The sequence below is a fragment of the Watersipora subatra genome, chromosome 5, assembly GCF_963576615.1.
Source record: "Watersipora subatra chromosome 5, tzWatSuba1.1, whole genome shotgun sequence".
NCBI lineage: Eukaryota > Metazoa > Bryozoa > Gymnolaemata > Cheilostomatida > Watersiporidae > Watersipora > Watersipora subatra.
The window spans coordinates 25854044-25871934 of NC_088712.1; the positions used below are offsets into that span (position 1 = coordinate 25854044).

The following is a 17891-nucleotide window of genomic DNA, read 5'->3' on the forward strand; positions in this document are numbered from 1 at the left end:
GGCTTTTATATTCTTAAAATATTCAAATGAATCCTCTTTAGTCAAATTGAACATGTTCAATTTGACACATTTTAAAATATCATTAAAATTTAAAATAACAAAATGGAATATTTCTTCTGACCCTGTAAACAAATCAAAACCAGCAATAAAAACTTTTTACCTGAGTGATAACACCTTTTGGTCCGGAGGGTTTAAGCAATCTTGATTAATTTTATTTGTAGCCTTCAGGAGTAGTTTTCAGAAGTCGATGACAAAAGAGCGTCAAACAAACCTCATATTTTAAATATATGAAAGATCCTAGTACATATTGAAAAGTCTTGTGAAGCAACTCAGATAACCTTTTCAGTAATTGAATAGTATTTTCAAATGTTTGTTTCTTTATATTTAGAAAAATTAAATAGTTCAATTATTATCCTGAAGATAATGTAGAAACTGAGCAAAAAATCTTGAAATTATGTTATGGTCTTCACACAACCGAGACCAGTCAACATTCCTTGAAACCTTTGAGACAACAACTGAAATTCTAAGCTGCTGCCTAAAGCCTGGTTTCCATGTTGGCTGTGAGACCCCGGTGGTAATCTTGTGCAGCAAAACACTTGTGACACTAAACTTTGGCAGCTTCTCTTCACATAAAACTGCATTGCTAATACTGCAGTTTTATTAGCAATGCAGCCATGTATCTATTAAAATATTTAGCCTTCTTTTAAAAAAGATTCATTCGAAATACTGCTTCAAACATGTTATTGTTTTAAACTTGCGCAGCACAATTTGGTAAAGTTTTATTTGCATCTTTTCACAAAGGTTGCACTCTTGCGGTGATCAGCAGATAGAACCTGCTCATAGTTCGCTTCGCACTACTGATGGCCCTGCAGTGCCGTTGCCTTGTAGTAGCATGTATGGAAACCATGCTAAAGGGCCACCATGCACTGTTCTAACCCACAAGCCAGATTTGGGTGTGAGATTATAGGCGGGCAAGGCGGATAATGTGTTTTTGGAATTGTTAAAATTTCAAGTGTGATACCTCATTAAAACGGAAAGATATAACATCCTTGATTTAAAAACCCTTAAATAGTTTTTAAAAGCTTGCATATACACATTTTACTTTATTACAAATAAGAACATTATCATTGAAAATGATCCACACTAAAAAATAAAATAGGTTGTATGTCAAGGGAGACAAATCCTAATATTCCAGACACGATTATCCTAATTGTTTTGCAATCATTATATTAGTACATGTATGGTCCTGGCAATAACTTAACTGGTTCCATTGTTTATTTATTAAAACAATGTTTCTGAATTCCATTGTAAAAAATATGTAAAACTAAAGGGGCAATGATAACAATAGCTCATGGCAAAGCTCTCTTTTCCATTCCAAACCAAATTAGAACCATGACAATGCATGCAACTAATCCTACTGTTGATCTGGCAGAGTGCCAGCATAGGCTCCTTTCAAGGGTCATTATAAAGAACTTTTATTAAAACATCAACATGGCTTAGAAAGGCTACAGTCAACACCTGGCAACCTAATCCATTGATATATTATTCATAAATAAAATATTTCTAAAGCAAAATGTGAGAAAGGCCTAAAAACAAAACTATAATTATAGGTTAAATATAGTTTTTCTGTTCTAATATTTGTCTTTTCTTCCAGTTGGCGTCTCTTCGAGAGGCTCTCGAGCACGGTATTTCTCGGTAGTAAATGGCAGTTCAGTGGAGAAAGCTGGATCTCTATGAATGTTAGCTGCGTTGCCAGGGAGCGATGCGAGTGACATAAGTGGATGGCTCAGAGGGACGCGATTGAGCTTAAGACCATGAGAACTGGAGTTTCATGTCAACTCTGTTACGGCTTGTCTTTTAATAGTAATTACGTCCTGTGTTAATCAGTCTCAAAGAGAGACTCAGCTGCTAGTCTTTGGTAATAATGTCTCTTGACATGTTTTTACACAACGAACTTTATTCTCAAGACATTGACTGTAGTCTCTGGTATTATGAGTTCATCTTGTAGAATATGACCTCCTTGCTGTCATATTTAGGTATGATTAGGGTGGAGCCTGACACATCCAATGAGTACTTACTACCTCCAGCTATATCATCATGTGCCATCTGAGAGACTATATTCCCTACAATATATATATAAATACAGAGTCAGACTTCAACATATAAATATTGGCTCTACATGGACACTGCTGTCAGGCAGCTCTTCTTGATAGAAACATAAAATAAACATGGAAGCAGACGCAAAATTTTATGGAAAATTTCTAAGCTGTAGATACTTGGCTCTCTCATAACCAATAATAACCACTGTGCCATGGAATGACACTAGGGCAGGGCAGCAGGTCCTCCACTAGAATGATACAAGCATCTCTATATTTATATAAGGTTTGATAAGAGCTGGGAATGCTATTTTATAACACACAGTAAACTCACAAGTGCACTCATAAGTACTTGATTAGGAAGAACAGAGTACAGGATTTCTACAGTAAAATAAAATTCATCACTGCTATCTTACATAATGATAAGGTACTGATACACACTTTCTTGTTGTTAATATAACTCACTGCTTTAGTAGTTTTCATCTTATTTTTCATTAAAAATGATAAAATCTGTAAACTTTCAGTTTCGTGTTATGAGCCAATCAATAATTTTTTAAAACAGTTTTATTTAAATTTGCCTACAAAGTGAACTCAGACTACCTTTTTGCGAGAGCTCAGTCTATCAACCAATTTTGTTAGTCATATTTGAACTGTGCAAATAGTTGGCATGCTTCCTTATAACCATGTACACAATTTAACTATAATGTATTACTGCATAATAACAAATCATATTATAATAACCCTGCATCATGCTAATAACTAACCTGTAGTAGAATTAATAATGTAGATAGTCTTGTTGTCGAGTGCAGCCAGTAGAACATATTCACCACAGCTGACCAGCCCTTCAGGCTTCTCCACTTCAGTGAGAGTCCACAGGACTTCATTGGTGGCCGTGTTTATTTTAAATACTTTGGAATGTCTGAAGGATGTTAAGATGAGAGACGAGTTATCAGGGGAGCACATGGTGACCCAGTTGCTATCAGTGAGAGGAGGACAGGGAATATGATGTAGAACTTGACCATCTAAGGAGTAGGTAGTGATCCTGCTGTTGGGTGGGTCAGCGATAAGAACCTTGTCTTTAATTATCACCAGCATGTCAGAGTAGGAGCGATGATATGGATGCTTCCAGCTGGTGATGAGTTCCCCTTCCATGCTGTAGACACTGACTGTAAGAGGACTAGTACGAGACAGAGTGAAGAGCCTGGTTTTGTAGCAAGTGACAGACTCTACACGAGCAGAGGTTGAGATGAACTGGTTGGTGATGTTATTATCAATGTCTACTCTGCTGACTGTCTTATCCTCTAGTCCAATATAAGTGTTACCCTTATTGTGGCAGATGGAGAGGGGACGGGATGGCAGTTGTACACTGGACAGTCTGGTGAGGGACTTGGGGAGTTGAACAGATGGAGCTTTTTGTTCTTCAACGATAATATCATGAGAGGAGATAACTTCTACCTCAATATCTCTTCTCTCACCTGTAGAATATAGAGTGTACATGTGAGTAGCAACAGTTATTAAATATTTTACACAGAAATATTGCACTTGAAAGAAAATATATTAGCTCATATAATTTATGATTCCAGTTTTATCACCATTTTTACATTCCTCTGTAGGTAATACTAAAGTCATTTTCATTAAGTTTACATTTTCTTTTAGCGATATGAGAGCATTGAAAAACAATTATTTTATACGATAAAACACTCAGAGTTCAGTCAATATGACGGCGCTGCTATACAATGATGTACAACTATAAACTTATAATTAGTTATATAATACTAATATCAACTGCTATCAGCTGTGTCCAATATTAAGCAATGTTATAATGATTACTTGGAAGCATGCCAGCCTGGCTCTTTTTACCAGCTATTTCTCACCTAAACACCAGACTGTTAACTATTGATATGGCTAAAGGTGCTCTATCATTCCATGTAACAATGATAATTATTATGTGAATATGTTGATGGCAGCTCATACAGTAGGACCTGGTTAGGCAACATAGAGTATAAAATACACTGAGACTGCCCATTATTGACAATACAATCACATAGCTTAGTTAACTCCTGTGTACACTATATTTTAAACAGTGGATCTGAGGCTAACTGATCATTTTTAGCAAACCAAATAACTTTTCCATCAGTTTTTAACCAAAACACTGAGTTAATAATTATTAATATGGTTTATGACTGAAGAATCTTTGAATATCAGTCTTAAAGGAGTGGTTCATCATACCCGGTAATTGACCCTATTTCCCAGAGATTATGATGCAGACCCTTATATGACGGGAATTACCTCAAAATTAAAAAAGAGAATTGTGTTAAGTAGGAACCGAAATTTCAACACTTCAGAACATTTAAACTGCTTCCTAAACTCTCACAATTACTATACATATAAATACATGTACGCGTCCCTCATTGTATATATGGTACACTTGTATAGTAAAATGCATATACAGGGATTAATAAAGGCCAGTTCACACAATATCAACGTATGCTATGACTGATATTTCAGTGATTGTTTGTTAATTGCATACATAGTAGACGGATACCATCACCAATGATATGTCAGAAAACATCCCAGCTGTCAAAGTTGTCCCATATTTTGCTAAACATCTATGACAGCCTGCAACATGTGCAACAATCACTGTTCACTATGTATTAACAGTGATAGACTGTCACAGATTGTGTAGTCTACAGTATAGTTGCTGTAGGACTAGTATTTCATCACTTCAGCCACTACATTGTGTAATATGAACAATATGTCAGGGAATATTCATGTTGATGTAAATACTGAAGTTCTAGAGAAAGTGTGAATCACCATGTAGTGTAGGATTAACACAGACATACTGTGATACAGTGTGAACCAACCTTTAGATATCAATGTGAGCTACACAGTAAAGTGTGGCTGGGTTCAGAATTGACCAGGCCAAGTCAATGACTAATACTGTTCTACCAATCAGGGTTAACATCGCAATGTCACACAAATTTACCACAGCTGTCTTACATGTTGGTTAGGCACATATAAAAACTTTCTTGATAGTATTATAAAGCCTGGTTCCCATATCGATTGCGAGACGCCTGCAGTGATATTGCGCAACCAAATTACGCTACGCTCGGCGTTTACGTTTACATGAAGCTGCATCGCTAATAACAGCATAAAAATGTTCTTTCGCCACTCCGCTTTGATAATGCTGACCTTCACCTCTTCAGTGCATTTCAGGAGAGTTTGCCCACGGCTCATCGCGAGATTAGAACAGCGCTAAACTCTTGCGTTGCCGCCGGCAGCCAGTACCCACGGTACTCGGTGCACAGGTTCCCATATCACCGCTAATAGCCTGTGATGCTGTCGCCGGTGCTTTGCGACGTATCTAAACCTTTAAATTAAAACAAGGGGTCATATTTTTCCTTCTCAATGGCATGTGTTACAAACTGTGCTTGCTGATGTGGCACTGGTTTAATGTACTGTAAACTTCTGTGAGCAAACCACATCCCACTCAACTATGTGAACACTCATTGGCCGATTGCCTTTTAGTCGGCCAAAGTACGAGTGTAACGAGAGACACACAGAATACATTTGGTAAACGAATATTGTGGCAAGGTTAAATTAATGATTGTGAAAATCATGGGTGTTGCTTAGACAGGCTGCATTCCTGAAACTCACAAATAACCTCAAAAAAATTGGTAGGAGACTTATAAATGACGGCGGCAATTGCATGAGAAGTTACGTTGCAAAAGAAAGATTTACCTCAAAGATCTACATGATTATGATTACACGCTCTGAAATGGTTCCAATTTATACAAATGACATATGTATATATTTACTCAGGGAAATGTGTTTGTTTATATATGGAAAGCTGTTTGTTGTCAGGGAACCCATCAATTGAAAGGTAATCATGAATGCAACCAGCATGTATTAGAAATTAATTAAGTAGAATGATGATGGTAATATTTACTATTTCATCCAATTACAGACATGCTAGTTTACTTTCTCTACTGATTTTCACTAAGATGTCTGTTAATAAATGAAACATTCACAAGGCATAACCAACACATTGCAAACACCTTGACAATGCAAGGAACCATTTTGATGGCATATGTGTAGCTAATCTTTAAATCATACGGTCACTGAATGTCACTTGATAACAGCTGATCCCTGGAGTAACCCGATAACTTAACCAAAAAATAGATAAAGGGACTGTATCACCCCATGTTATACCATCAGTACACTAGTAGCCATGCTACAAAAACCTTGCCTTCAGTAGTACAGCGAATCATTAACCTTGTTGACACATTCTTTCAACACTTTATGTGAAATCAATATTTTTGAATAAAACCTGAGCTAAATGTACACACTGTACTTGTACTACTGTACAGTGGACCCTCGCCATATGATTTTGATTAGTTCCAGTGCTGACATCAAAAGGTGAAAATGGCGTATAGAGAAGTATAAAAACCTGTAATGATTACCTAATACAAACACACCCTGGTAAAAGTCATAAAAACCTTACATACGTACATATTAACATTTGGTAACAAAATAGTATGTTAACCTTAGTAACCATGGTTACCTACAGTTAGTTTAGTGGATTTAGTGGATATGATCCGCAATAAAATGTAACATTACAAAGCACTATGTGCAGTAGCAGCAGTGCGTACATATGAATTTCTAACCTTCGAGACAGACGTATAACTCAGATGTGGAATTTAACATGAAAAAGTTTAGCTTACTAAACTTCCATAATAAAAGCTAAGGTTCAGTATTAACTTCGCAAAACTTCAACTTTTTCAGCATCTAAAATATTATCACCCATTTGTTTCCGGTTTCATTTTCACTCTAACTATTAAAGAATAACCCTGAGCTGAGAGATCGAGCATCATATCTCATTCAGGCGTTGTGAGAGAGATTTCAGCGAGTAACATTTTACTATATTTATTATTACTGTGTATTCAGTGCATAGAATACCTAGTTTGGTTGATGTAGTGGAAATCAGTCATCGTGTTCAAGTTGCGGGTTACACAGTTTAATTCTGTTAGTCTCTTTGAAACTATGAGACACCAAAAAGGAACCATATTTTGATCTGAATGTTTTGTCAATTTTAATCTTAAATATCCCTGTAAGAAATCACAAGTACTGATATTTTCTGATCAAATATGTTAGGAACTTGTGTAAGTTCATCTGCAAGAAGAAAGGCAAACCATTGCTTGTATCACTTAAATATTCAATTGAATGAAATGGCAAGCTATTCGATTGCTGTTGCCCAAAAGTCCTCAAAATTAATTGTCTCATGGTAGCAAGGGAGTAATAGCAAAGGAAGTTACAACCTTCTGTAATAGAGTTACCTTCGACCAAATATCTAGCCTTACAATCATTTAGCTTTCAGCAAAGCCTAAAACTTTGAGTCCATATGTCATCTGCTAACTAAATGGGTTTCAGCATCATTCATCATTAGGGGACATGCAGTGTGTCCAGACCTTTATGAGGGTAGAAAAAACATATCCATTTATAATTATTCATACCTGTCTGCTTTAACTGTAGCTGGTCTGTGAGTTTGAGTTTTGGTAAATCTTCTTTAGCAATTCTGTCCAACTCTGCCTTCAATTCTTTGAATCCTCTCACAATTGCAGCCTAAACATAGAGTGATCCTACTAGAAAATGACAAATAAATTCCATGTGTTGTGTCAATAACTAATGATATGGTCATCGTATACAGTCATATCTCTAAATACGAGTGTCCCAACATATGAGAACATGGAGATGCGATCAGCACTTCAAACAGGTTTCTTCTTGGCGATACGAGTAATCTTTGAAATGTGAGAAAACAATATATTTTTCAAAGCCACCGTATGGCCAAATATGCAAGAGACTGCTCTTAAGAACAACATTCCGGTTTCTTCTCGAATCATTTTCAAAAGAACAATTTGAGAAAAAAAAAGAACTGAGAGGTTCGCTAATGGATATTTGAAGTTGATTGAATGCATGAAGTTTATTTGTAAAAATATTTCGACGAATGAGGGTGCATAAAAGTGTAAACAACAGCACATAGTGTTCAATTGTATCACCTTCGAACAGTTTTGGAGAGAGATTCCAAACCAACAGCGTTTTCGTGATGGCTGCCATTACCTGTTGGCGATTTGGCTTCAAAGAGCATAGGACGAAAACATATATTACACAAACACTAGTACACAAAGGTACACCAAAATATACACTCTACACAAGAACTACTATGCATTAGTATACCAGAATATATACACTACATAAGCATTAGTACATACAGGTATACAAAAATATATACACTACACAAACAATAGTTCACACAAAAATGCCAAAATACACAGATTACACAAGCACTAGTACACCCATATATACTAAACTATATACACTACACAAACATTAGTACACACAAGTATACCAAAACATACATACTACACAAGCACTGGTACACATTGGTATACCAAAATATATACACAACAAAAACACTAATACACACATGTATACAAAAATACATATACTACACAAGCACTAGTACATCCACATATACCAAAATATATATTGTACACAAGCACTAGTACACCCAGGTATATCCATATATACCAAAATATATACAATACACAAGCACTAGTACACCCAGGTATACCAACAGGTATACACTACACATACACTAGTTACTACATGTATACCGAAACATATATACTACACAAGCACTAGCACACGAAGGTATACCAAAACATACACACTAAACAAGAGCGAGTAGACACAGTTATACCAAAATACAAACATTACTCAAGCAGCAGTACATACAGGCATACAAAATATATATACATTGCACAAACACTAGTACACTTAGATATGCCAAAATAAATGCACTACAAAAGTACCTGTACATACAGGTAAATTAAAATATATAGACTGTACAAGCAGTAGCACGCACATGTATAACAAAATATATGCCCTACACAAGCACCGATACACGCATGTATCCCAAAGCATATTAACGACCCAAGCACTAGTGGACACAGGTATAGCAAAACTTATATACTACACACGTAATTGTATGCAAATGTATACCAAAAAATACATTCTAAACAAGCACTATACACAAAGGTATACCAAAAGATTTCCCCATATACACCAAAAGACAAACATGTACACCAATATATGTATAAATATATATATATACATATATATATATATATATATATATATATATATATATATATAACAGAAGGACTAGTCCAAACAGCCATAAACAACACAAGCACTATGCACACTTCCTAACTATGTACACTAATCAAGCACTAGTACAAAAAAGGCCTACCAAAATATATACACCACCAACCACTATAAACAATCACTACCACAGTTTTACAAAAACGTATAAACTACACAATTACTAGTACACACAAGTATACCACAAAATATACATCACACTAGCACAAGCGGGTACACTCAAATATATATATCTCATAAGCACTAGTGCACACAGGAATTCCAGAAATATACAGTAGAAAAACATCAGCACACAGGTATACCAGAACATACACACTACACAAGTGCTAATACACAAGGGTATACAAAAATATACACTACCCAAGCACTAGTACACAATCAATATGTTTTCGTGATGCGCAGTAATTCGGAGTTGCGCTATCTTCGAATCATGAAAACGGCATCTTCACAGTGAAATCACTCCACACTGATCAGTTCGAAGCCAGTGCAAATTTGCAGCAAGGAAACGGCAATTGTGCAGTGACTGCGCATAACTCTCATGCTGTGGAGGCAGATTCATTGAGGCCTATAAACTAGTACAAAAGTTATCCTGCTATCTCTTTTTCTATTCTTCTGATCTTCTTTCACTTAAATTTAATTATGGTCTGCACCCACGAGGATGATGAAATGATTACTTTCCTGGACTTTGTTATCGGTACAAACACTTCTAAAAAAAGGTGGCAAACCCTAAAGTAACATTTAAATAATATATTATTTAAAAATACTTCTTAAAAAATATATTACTAAGTAAAAATTGTGCCAAGGGTGATAAAACCTTGTGAATGTGTATTGTAAATAAAGGTATAACAACGAAAAAGCAAAAAAGGACCGTTTCGGACATTCGGTATACATGATCGATTCCATGTATCCACCCGGTGATTCGATTTGTACAAATTCTCATCTTTGGCTAATTTGCTGAAAACCACTGCGCTGCATGTAAATGTACGATCTCCTCCACATTCATGGGAACTGCATCGAAGTACTGCGCATCATGGAAACATAGTGATAGGTATACCAAAAAGTACATACTACCCAAGCGCTAATCTAAACAGGTATACCAAAATATATACACTACACAAGTACTAATGCCTACAAACACATCAAAACACATACAGTAGACAAGCACTACTACACACATGTATACCAAGGTATATATACTACACACATTAGTTTACACAAATATCTCAAATTATATACACTATACCCATGCACTAATATACGCTGGTGTACAAATATATATACACTACAACATCACCAAAATTTATACAAAACTATATATACTACGCAAAGATTAGTACACATACTTATATTAAAAGATATACACCACACAAGCGTTAGTGCCTAGGTATACTAAAATATATACACTACCTAAGCACTAGTACTCACAGGTATGCCAAAATATATAAAGTACAAAAGCGCTAATCTAAACCAGTAAACAAACATATATACACTGCACAAGTACTAATGCCTATCGGCATACCAAAAAGTATGCAGTACCAAAGGACTACTACACCCTTTATATACAATAATGTTAATCATTCCGGCTAACGGCAAGAACACTGGCTAACGAGGTGAATAAATAGGACCGCTAGTGGGTTGGTATGACAACGATATAAGTGACGATAAGTGATAGCATAACGAGTAAAACAACGATGTAATAAAAAAGGACAACACATACAATTAATAAGAAATTCAGTGTCGTGGCCGGCGTCCACCAAAGTATTATCTCCATTTTATTAAATGTTTTTTCAGTACAAACCAATACAGGTTACTTATACAAGCCTTAAACGTACTTATATAAACCTTCAATATACTTATATAGGCCTTAAACATAAATTATAATACAAAATACAGCACTGAAGTAACTTGCGAACAAATTCATCTTACAAACGAAAATTCGGAACATAACTCGTTTGTAGGTTGGGGAGCGTATGTATACAAAAAATATATAAAGTACGCAAGCAGCAGTACACGCAAGTCTACCATAATATATACACTGCACCAGTACTAATGCCTACAGGTATACCAAAATGTATACAGTATACAAGCACTAGTACAGATGTGTATACTACAATATATACACTTTACAAAACACTACTCAAAACAGTTTCACAAAAATATATCCATTACACCAGCAAAAGTACAAACTGGTATACCAAAAGACATATATACAAAACAAGCGCTGGTACATAGAGAATTACTAAAATATATACACTGTGCAAGCATTGGTACACACTGGTATATATCGATATATACACTACACAAGCACACACAGGTATACCAAAACATAGACACTACACAAACACTGATAGAGGCAAGTATACTACGTTATATACACAACACAAGCACTAGTACACACAAGTATACCAAAATAAATATATATGATAACCATGTAATGGTACAACGCAGGTGTACCAAAATATAGAGTACATAAGAACTAATCCAAACCGGTATACACGAAAATACCCAACGCAGAAGCACTAGTACACAAAGTTACACAAAACATAAACGCTACCTAAGCACTAGTACAACCAGGTATAACAAATTACTTATATAACACAAGCACTAGTACTCACAAGTATACCATATTATATAGACTACTCATGCACTAAAACACACAGGTATACGAAAATATATACATTACACTAGTACCCACAAGTATACAAAAAATATACACTAGACTAGCAATATCCCTCAGGTATACCAAAACATACACAGTACACAAGCGCTAGTACACAAAGGTATACCAAAACCTATACACTGTGCAAGCAGTAGTAAAAACTGGCATACCTAAGTATATACACTACACAAGCGCTAATACACACAGGTATTCCAGAATATATATACTACACATGTATAGTATATATAAGTATACCACAACATAGACAGTGCACAAGTGCTAGTACACACAGTTATACCAAAATATACACACGCCACAAGCTCTAGTGCACACACAGGCATACCAATATATCTACAACACCATCACGTCCATGAAATCCTGAACATTATTGAACTCCTGAGTAGCAATCCTGGCCAATAGCTTACCGGGGGATGGCTCTTAGTCCCAGTTTCTAGCAACTCCTTATTGGTCCTCAGGCTATTCCACTGCCCGAGCAGCACATCTTCTATGAAGTCAGCAATTTTAGTCTGCGACTGCTGTCGGTTTTCCAGCACATGTTTCTCTAATGTGTCATATTTAAGTTTAATCTCATTTAGCTGTAACAGGAAATAGTAGAGGAAATACAAATCATAGATAAGCAAACATTTAGGAGTTGTACTCCCTCTTCTTCTCTTTCTCCAATTTTTTGGATATAAAGTTAGGAAAAACAATAGCTGGAGTAAGATTATGTAGCCTATTTTCATAATATTCATGAAATTGTAGCCTCTTTCTCATATCACAGCAAATGTCATTATGTCACAGCAACTAGTTGGGTATAACAAAAGAAAGAAGGCAGCCAGGGTATTTCAACATGAACAATAATTACAAACCTGACTATCTCTAGTCTCGTGGATAAGTAGAAGCATGGCTTGTGTTTCATCATCAAAGTCTGCCTGTAAATCAGATACTTCCTTGAAGAGTTTTTCATATTCCTCATCCTCGGTTGTACTCTCTTCTGCTATTACGGTGTTCAGCAGGGAGGCTGCCAGATCTGCCAATGCCTGGAAGTCATGTGGTCCACCTGTGCAAGAATACCTTGATTGTTGGAATGGAATAAATACACGAACCAATAGTAGCAAGGGATCTGTAGAAAAATATCTACAAAATCATACTAATAATAACTTAATTACATAAATAACAATTAATTTATACACTGTTTCTGTTTGTATCAAATTCTGTTCTCCAACTTCAAAGCCTGTCAGCTTTTTCGGTGAAATTATAAAAGCAACACCATAGAAATACTTAGTAACTGCATCAATAATCACGCTGATAGGAGTTGTCTGTTCAATGCAATCTTGGTACGTCCATTTATGTGAAAAACTCTTTAACTTTTACTAGTTTAGCAGTGCAGAAGAAGGGTTGAGATTAGACTACATTGTGGAAAGTATCGGGCAGCCAAAAGAAACTGTTCGTTCTTTTGAAAGTAACAATCAGAATACAGCTAGCCATGCAAATGATGCAATTAATTCTTTTAAAAATGCTCATTTTTATTCCTACAGGTATTATAAGTATGGCTGGGTTATGTCACTTGTTCTTGAATATGTTTGTAGCAAGTGATGGACTTTATATATGTATCATGAACTTGCAGATTTATAACATATTATGTGATAGTATCCTTACGATTATCTTGACTCAGCTTACAATCGGTCGACACTCATAACTCTTTTTCTATTACACATTAGAAGCTAGTTTTCATTGCAAACTGTATCAAACATATCATTGATTGCAATGTTCTTTTATGCAACACTGTCGATTACAGTTGTTAAACAAGAAATGTCTTCGAGTTTAGAAAGAAATACATTGAAAGCTTCAGCGAATTGCACAGCCAAAGCACAGGCTATCAAATCATTGCAGGTTAATTGTAACAGTAGATATCAACTTGCAGTGAGATTCCTCAGATTCCCTGCATATTTATTTAGAGATTATGACAAGTTATAAGAAAGTTAGCAAATTTATATCATCGGAAAGGGTTAACGCCACAAAGGAAGGGTTAATGTCACAAAGGAAGGGTTAACGTCACAAAGGAAGGGTTAACGTCACAAAGGAAAGGTTAACGTCACAAAGGAAGGGTTAACGTCACAAAGGAAGGGTTAACGTCACAAAGGAAGGGTTAACATCACAAAGGAAGGGTTAACGTCACAAAGGAAAGGTTAAGGTCACAAAGGAAGGGTTAACGTCACAAAGGAAGGGTTAACGTCACAAAGGAAGGGTTAACGTCACAAAGGAAGGGTTAACGTCACAAAGGAAGGGTTAACGTCACAAAGGAAGGGTTAACGTCACAAAGGAAGGGTTAACGTCACAAAGGAAGGGTTAACGTCACAAAGGAAGGGTTAACGTCACAAAGGAAGGGTTAACGTCGCAAAAGAAGGGTTAACGTCGCAAAGGAAGGGTTAACGTCACAAAGGAAGGGTTAACGTCACAAAGGAAGGGTTAACGTCACAAAGGAAGGGTTAACGTCACAAAGGAAGGGTTAACGTCACAAAGGAAGGGATAACGTCACAAAGGAAGGGATAACATCACAAAGGAAGGGTTAACATCACAAAGGAAGGGTTAACATCACAAAGGAAGGGTTAACATCACAAAGGAAGGGTTAACATCACAAAGGAAGGGTTAACGTCACAAAGGAAGGGTTAACGTCACAAAGGAAGGGTTAACGTCACAAAGGAAGGGTTAACGTCACAAAGGAAAGGTTAACGTCACAAAGGAAGGGTTAACATCACAAAGGAAAGGTTAACATCACAAAGGAAGGGTTAACATCACAAAGGAAAGGTTAACATCACAAAGGAAGGGTTAACATCACAAAGGAAGGGTTAACGTCACAAAGGAAGGGTTGACGTCACAAAGGAAGGGTTAACGTCACAAAGGAAGGGTTAACGTCACTCCGCTCGAAGGAGATTGCAAAATATAGGCAAGATTTGCTTCACCCATAGAAGGTTTAAACTTTCAAAATTCAGACAAGCTAATTAAAAAATACAAGCCAGCGTCAATATGAAGGTCCCCTATATATGAAGGCCCCTCTATTTGATCGCCGCTATAAGGAAAGGATTGAAAAATAGAGTGCCATGGCATTCAGATGGAAATTTTATGGTGGAATGATATTTTAAAAAAAAAGAGTCAAGTAAATTGATTTAGCTCAAAGGCAGAAGAAAACATAAACCACTTTGTTTTTAATAGCTTTATCTTTATAGGACTAATTTAAACTCTCTAATATTATGTACATTATGTAAAAATAACTACAATAAATACAATCGGACTGAGTAGAAGGGTGACATAAACTGAAGGAAAAGTAGGAGTAACTACTAATAGTTAGTACTATAGTGTCAGACACCAGCACCATCTAATTTCCTTTGTAAGGGATGTCAGTTCTCTACTCAAACTAGTCAGACCAACTGGCCAAAGGCTGACTGGAGAAAACATGACCAACCTGAACTAGAGGGCGTACCTAAGAATATGTAAGGTCCTACCGGACATTTGCTAAACACACTACCAGAGGAGCAGACAGACAAGACAGTTGTGCTATATTGTACTACTCCTATGCTAATCTGGTGTATTGATTAAATACATTTATTTGTAACTAGTAGTGGTGGCTGGTAGTTTTAGTATGGAGAAGTAAGGAGTTGCATCAGATTATACACACCTTGACAGTTGTATTCTAACACTTGCATTCTGAATTGTACAATTTAGGTACCGGTAAAGACTTTACTAATAAAATAATTTTGTTCACGGTTTTAATTTCTTTATTATCTTAGAGCAGTTCATGTTTTCACATAAAATATATTTTCAATGATCAGCCTGTTAACCATGACCGAACAGTGTGTAAATATCAAACACTCTTTGTAGACACCAGCATTTACTACTTAGCATTTACCACCTGATGTATGTAAATGTCATTCTGCTATCCACAATAAGTACGGTGTTTACTCAATAAACTTACCTGTCTCACACTTAGTTGAATCTGCTACACATTTCATACAACTGATGGTATGGCAGACCTTACATCCCAACACTAGCGGCTGATTCTCATGCTTCGTACAGATATCTGGCAGATGCTGGCTCTCTTTTGACAAATACTGGGTCATGGATATTGTGTGATGACCATCCAGGGCATTGTCGTGGTGCTAAAAAAGCAAAGTGTAGTTACAGTATTATTTCGAAACAAAGCTAATTACGTTTACAGCGGGATCTCCACCCCAGCGGTTGACCTGGCAGTACAACAATTCAAATATGATGACAGGCCTTTCTTATTAAAAGTATTATAAGATATTCTACCCCTGGAAGGAAATTAGTTGGGAATACCATGAGGTAATAAACTAGTTGAGTAGAATTGGTGTAAAGTACATAACGGCATGCATGTTGCTGCATCCTTAGAAGTCATGGTGCTAATATTACCCTTAAAACTCTTGACAGCAACAATGTACAGCAATCCATTGCAGCACGATAATGGGCAGTTTTGTTTCATATAAAGCCACATTGTGCCTAATAGGATTGTGAGTAATAGGATTGTGAGTTGTAGGATTGTGAGTAATAGGATTGTGAGTAATAGCGTGTCCAAACTGCTACAGAGAGTGAAGATCATATAGAATATGATTGTTCTTAACATACCTTCAAGTAGATAACCTTGACCATTCACAGTACTGACTGCATATTATACTTGCAGTTACATGGAATGCTGTGACATGCACTGACTAGTGAATCCTTTGCTCTTATACTAATCAGGACAATTTCAGACAATAGGAGTCACTGTGATTTACAAGGAGGATAAGGAAATAAGAAAAGGCAATACTCATAATAGCCTAAACCCCCTTATTTACACTTAGCGTAAAGGTCTACAGGTATGATGCACCCCAGATTGTTTCCCTGTGTAATTAAAGGATATAACTTAGTGTAAACAGTTTGGCCTGAGTTCCAGTAATAAACGAGAAGCATTATCACCTGATGGATTCAACGGTGTAACTAAGCGTAAACTGTTTAGACTGAGTTCCAAAGTTCTAGTACAGAATGATCAGCGCTAATAAGCCTCATACCCTTATTACACCCTTATTACAAAAATGTTACTAATTTGGTAAGTAAATATTTAAAGAGAGAAGCACTGCAGCTGGTTGAGACAAGTAAACAACTGACTATTATATTTATATTTGATGAATAACGGAGGTAAACAGCAGTAACTGTGCTGCCATGTGAAATAAACCTACACAAGACCAGATGAACTCTGAAGCTATGAATGGCACCAACACCCCAATCAAATATATGTCAGACATACCTCAAGGTGCTCTTTGCATAATTTCCTAGAGCAATCTGTGCAATATGATGTAGCTTGACGTTTGTGTTGTCCTCTCTTGGTACAAGTGTCACATAGCCTTGCAGCATCAACATCGTAGTCAGCCAATGATTCGGGTGACATCTTATACACCTTCCTAAAATCATAGTTTATACATTGCGCAATCTAATGATATGTAAATAAAACTTTATAACAATATTAGATTACACGCTATTCTATATTTAGATATGAAGTAAGTGCTGTCATAAATATGCTAATGTAATAAAATAATACAGGGCAGCTCATTTCTTTTCAATTTAGATTAGTTAAATTATGAAATATTCTCAATTATTCAAAGTTTTATTGGCTATTGTTCATCTATCGGTTAACTTGTTGTCACAGAGAAATCTTTATTATTAGATAGGCACAATTATCCAAGGGTGACCTGATACAAAATTCACATTACAGTTATTTGATGTCAACAGATTCACCATGTTTTACTATGCTGCATTGTAGGTGCAGATATGTGGGAATGTGATTACCAGCTCCTAAAAGCTCAAAAACAAACAGTCAATTGCAGCCATCAAGAAAGCGTCAAAGATTTAAATCACTTTCC

The 17891-nt window shown here is 36.1% G+C and overlaps 1 protein-coding gene across 1 annotated transcript; it reads right to left on the reverse strand.

Moving 5' to 3' along the window:
* Positions 1-1989: 1989 nt before the first annotated feature.
* On the reverse strand, positions 1990-17419 carry LOC137397220 (uncharacterized). Its single transcript, XM_068083509.1, has 7 exons — positions 17279-17419; positions 15953-16136; positions 12849-13039; positions 12405-12575; positions 7610-7718; positions 2861-3571; positions 1990-2123 (listed from the first exon to the last, which is right to left on the reverse strand). The coding sequence occupies exons 1-7, from the start codon at positions 17417-17419 to the stop codon at positions 1990-1992; spliced, it is 1641 nt and encodes a 546-aa protein (XP_067939610.1).
* Positions 17420-17891: the final 472 nt, after the last annotated feature.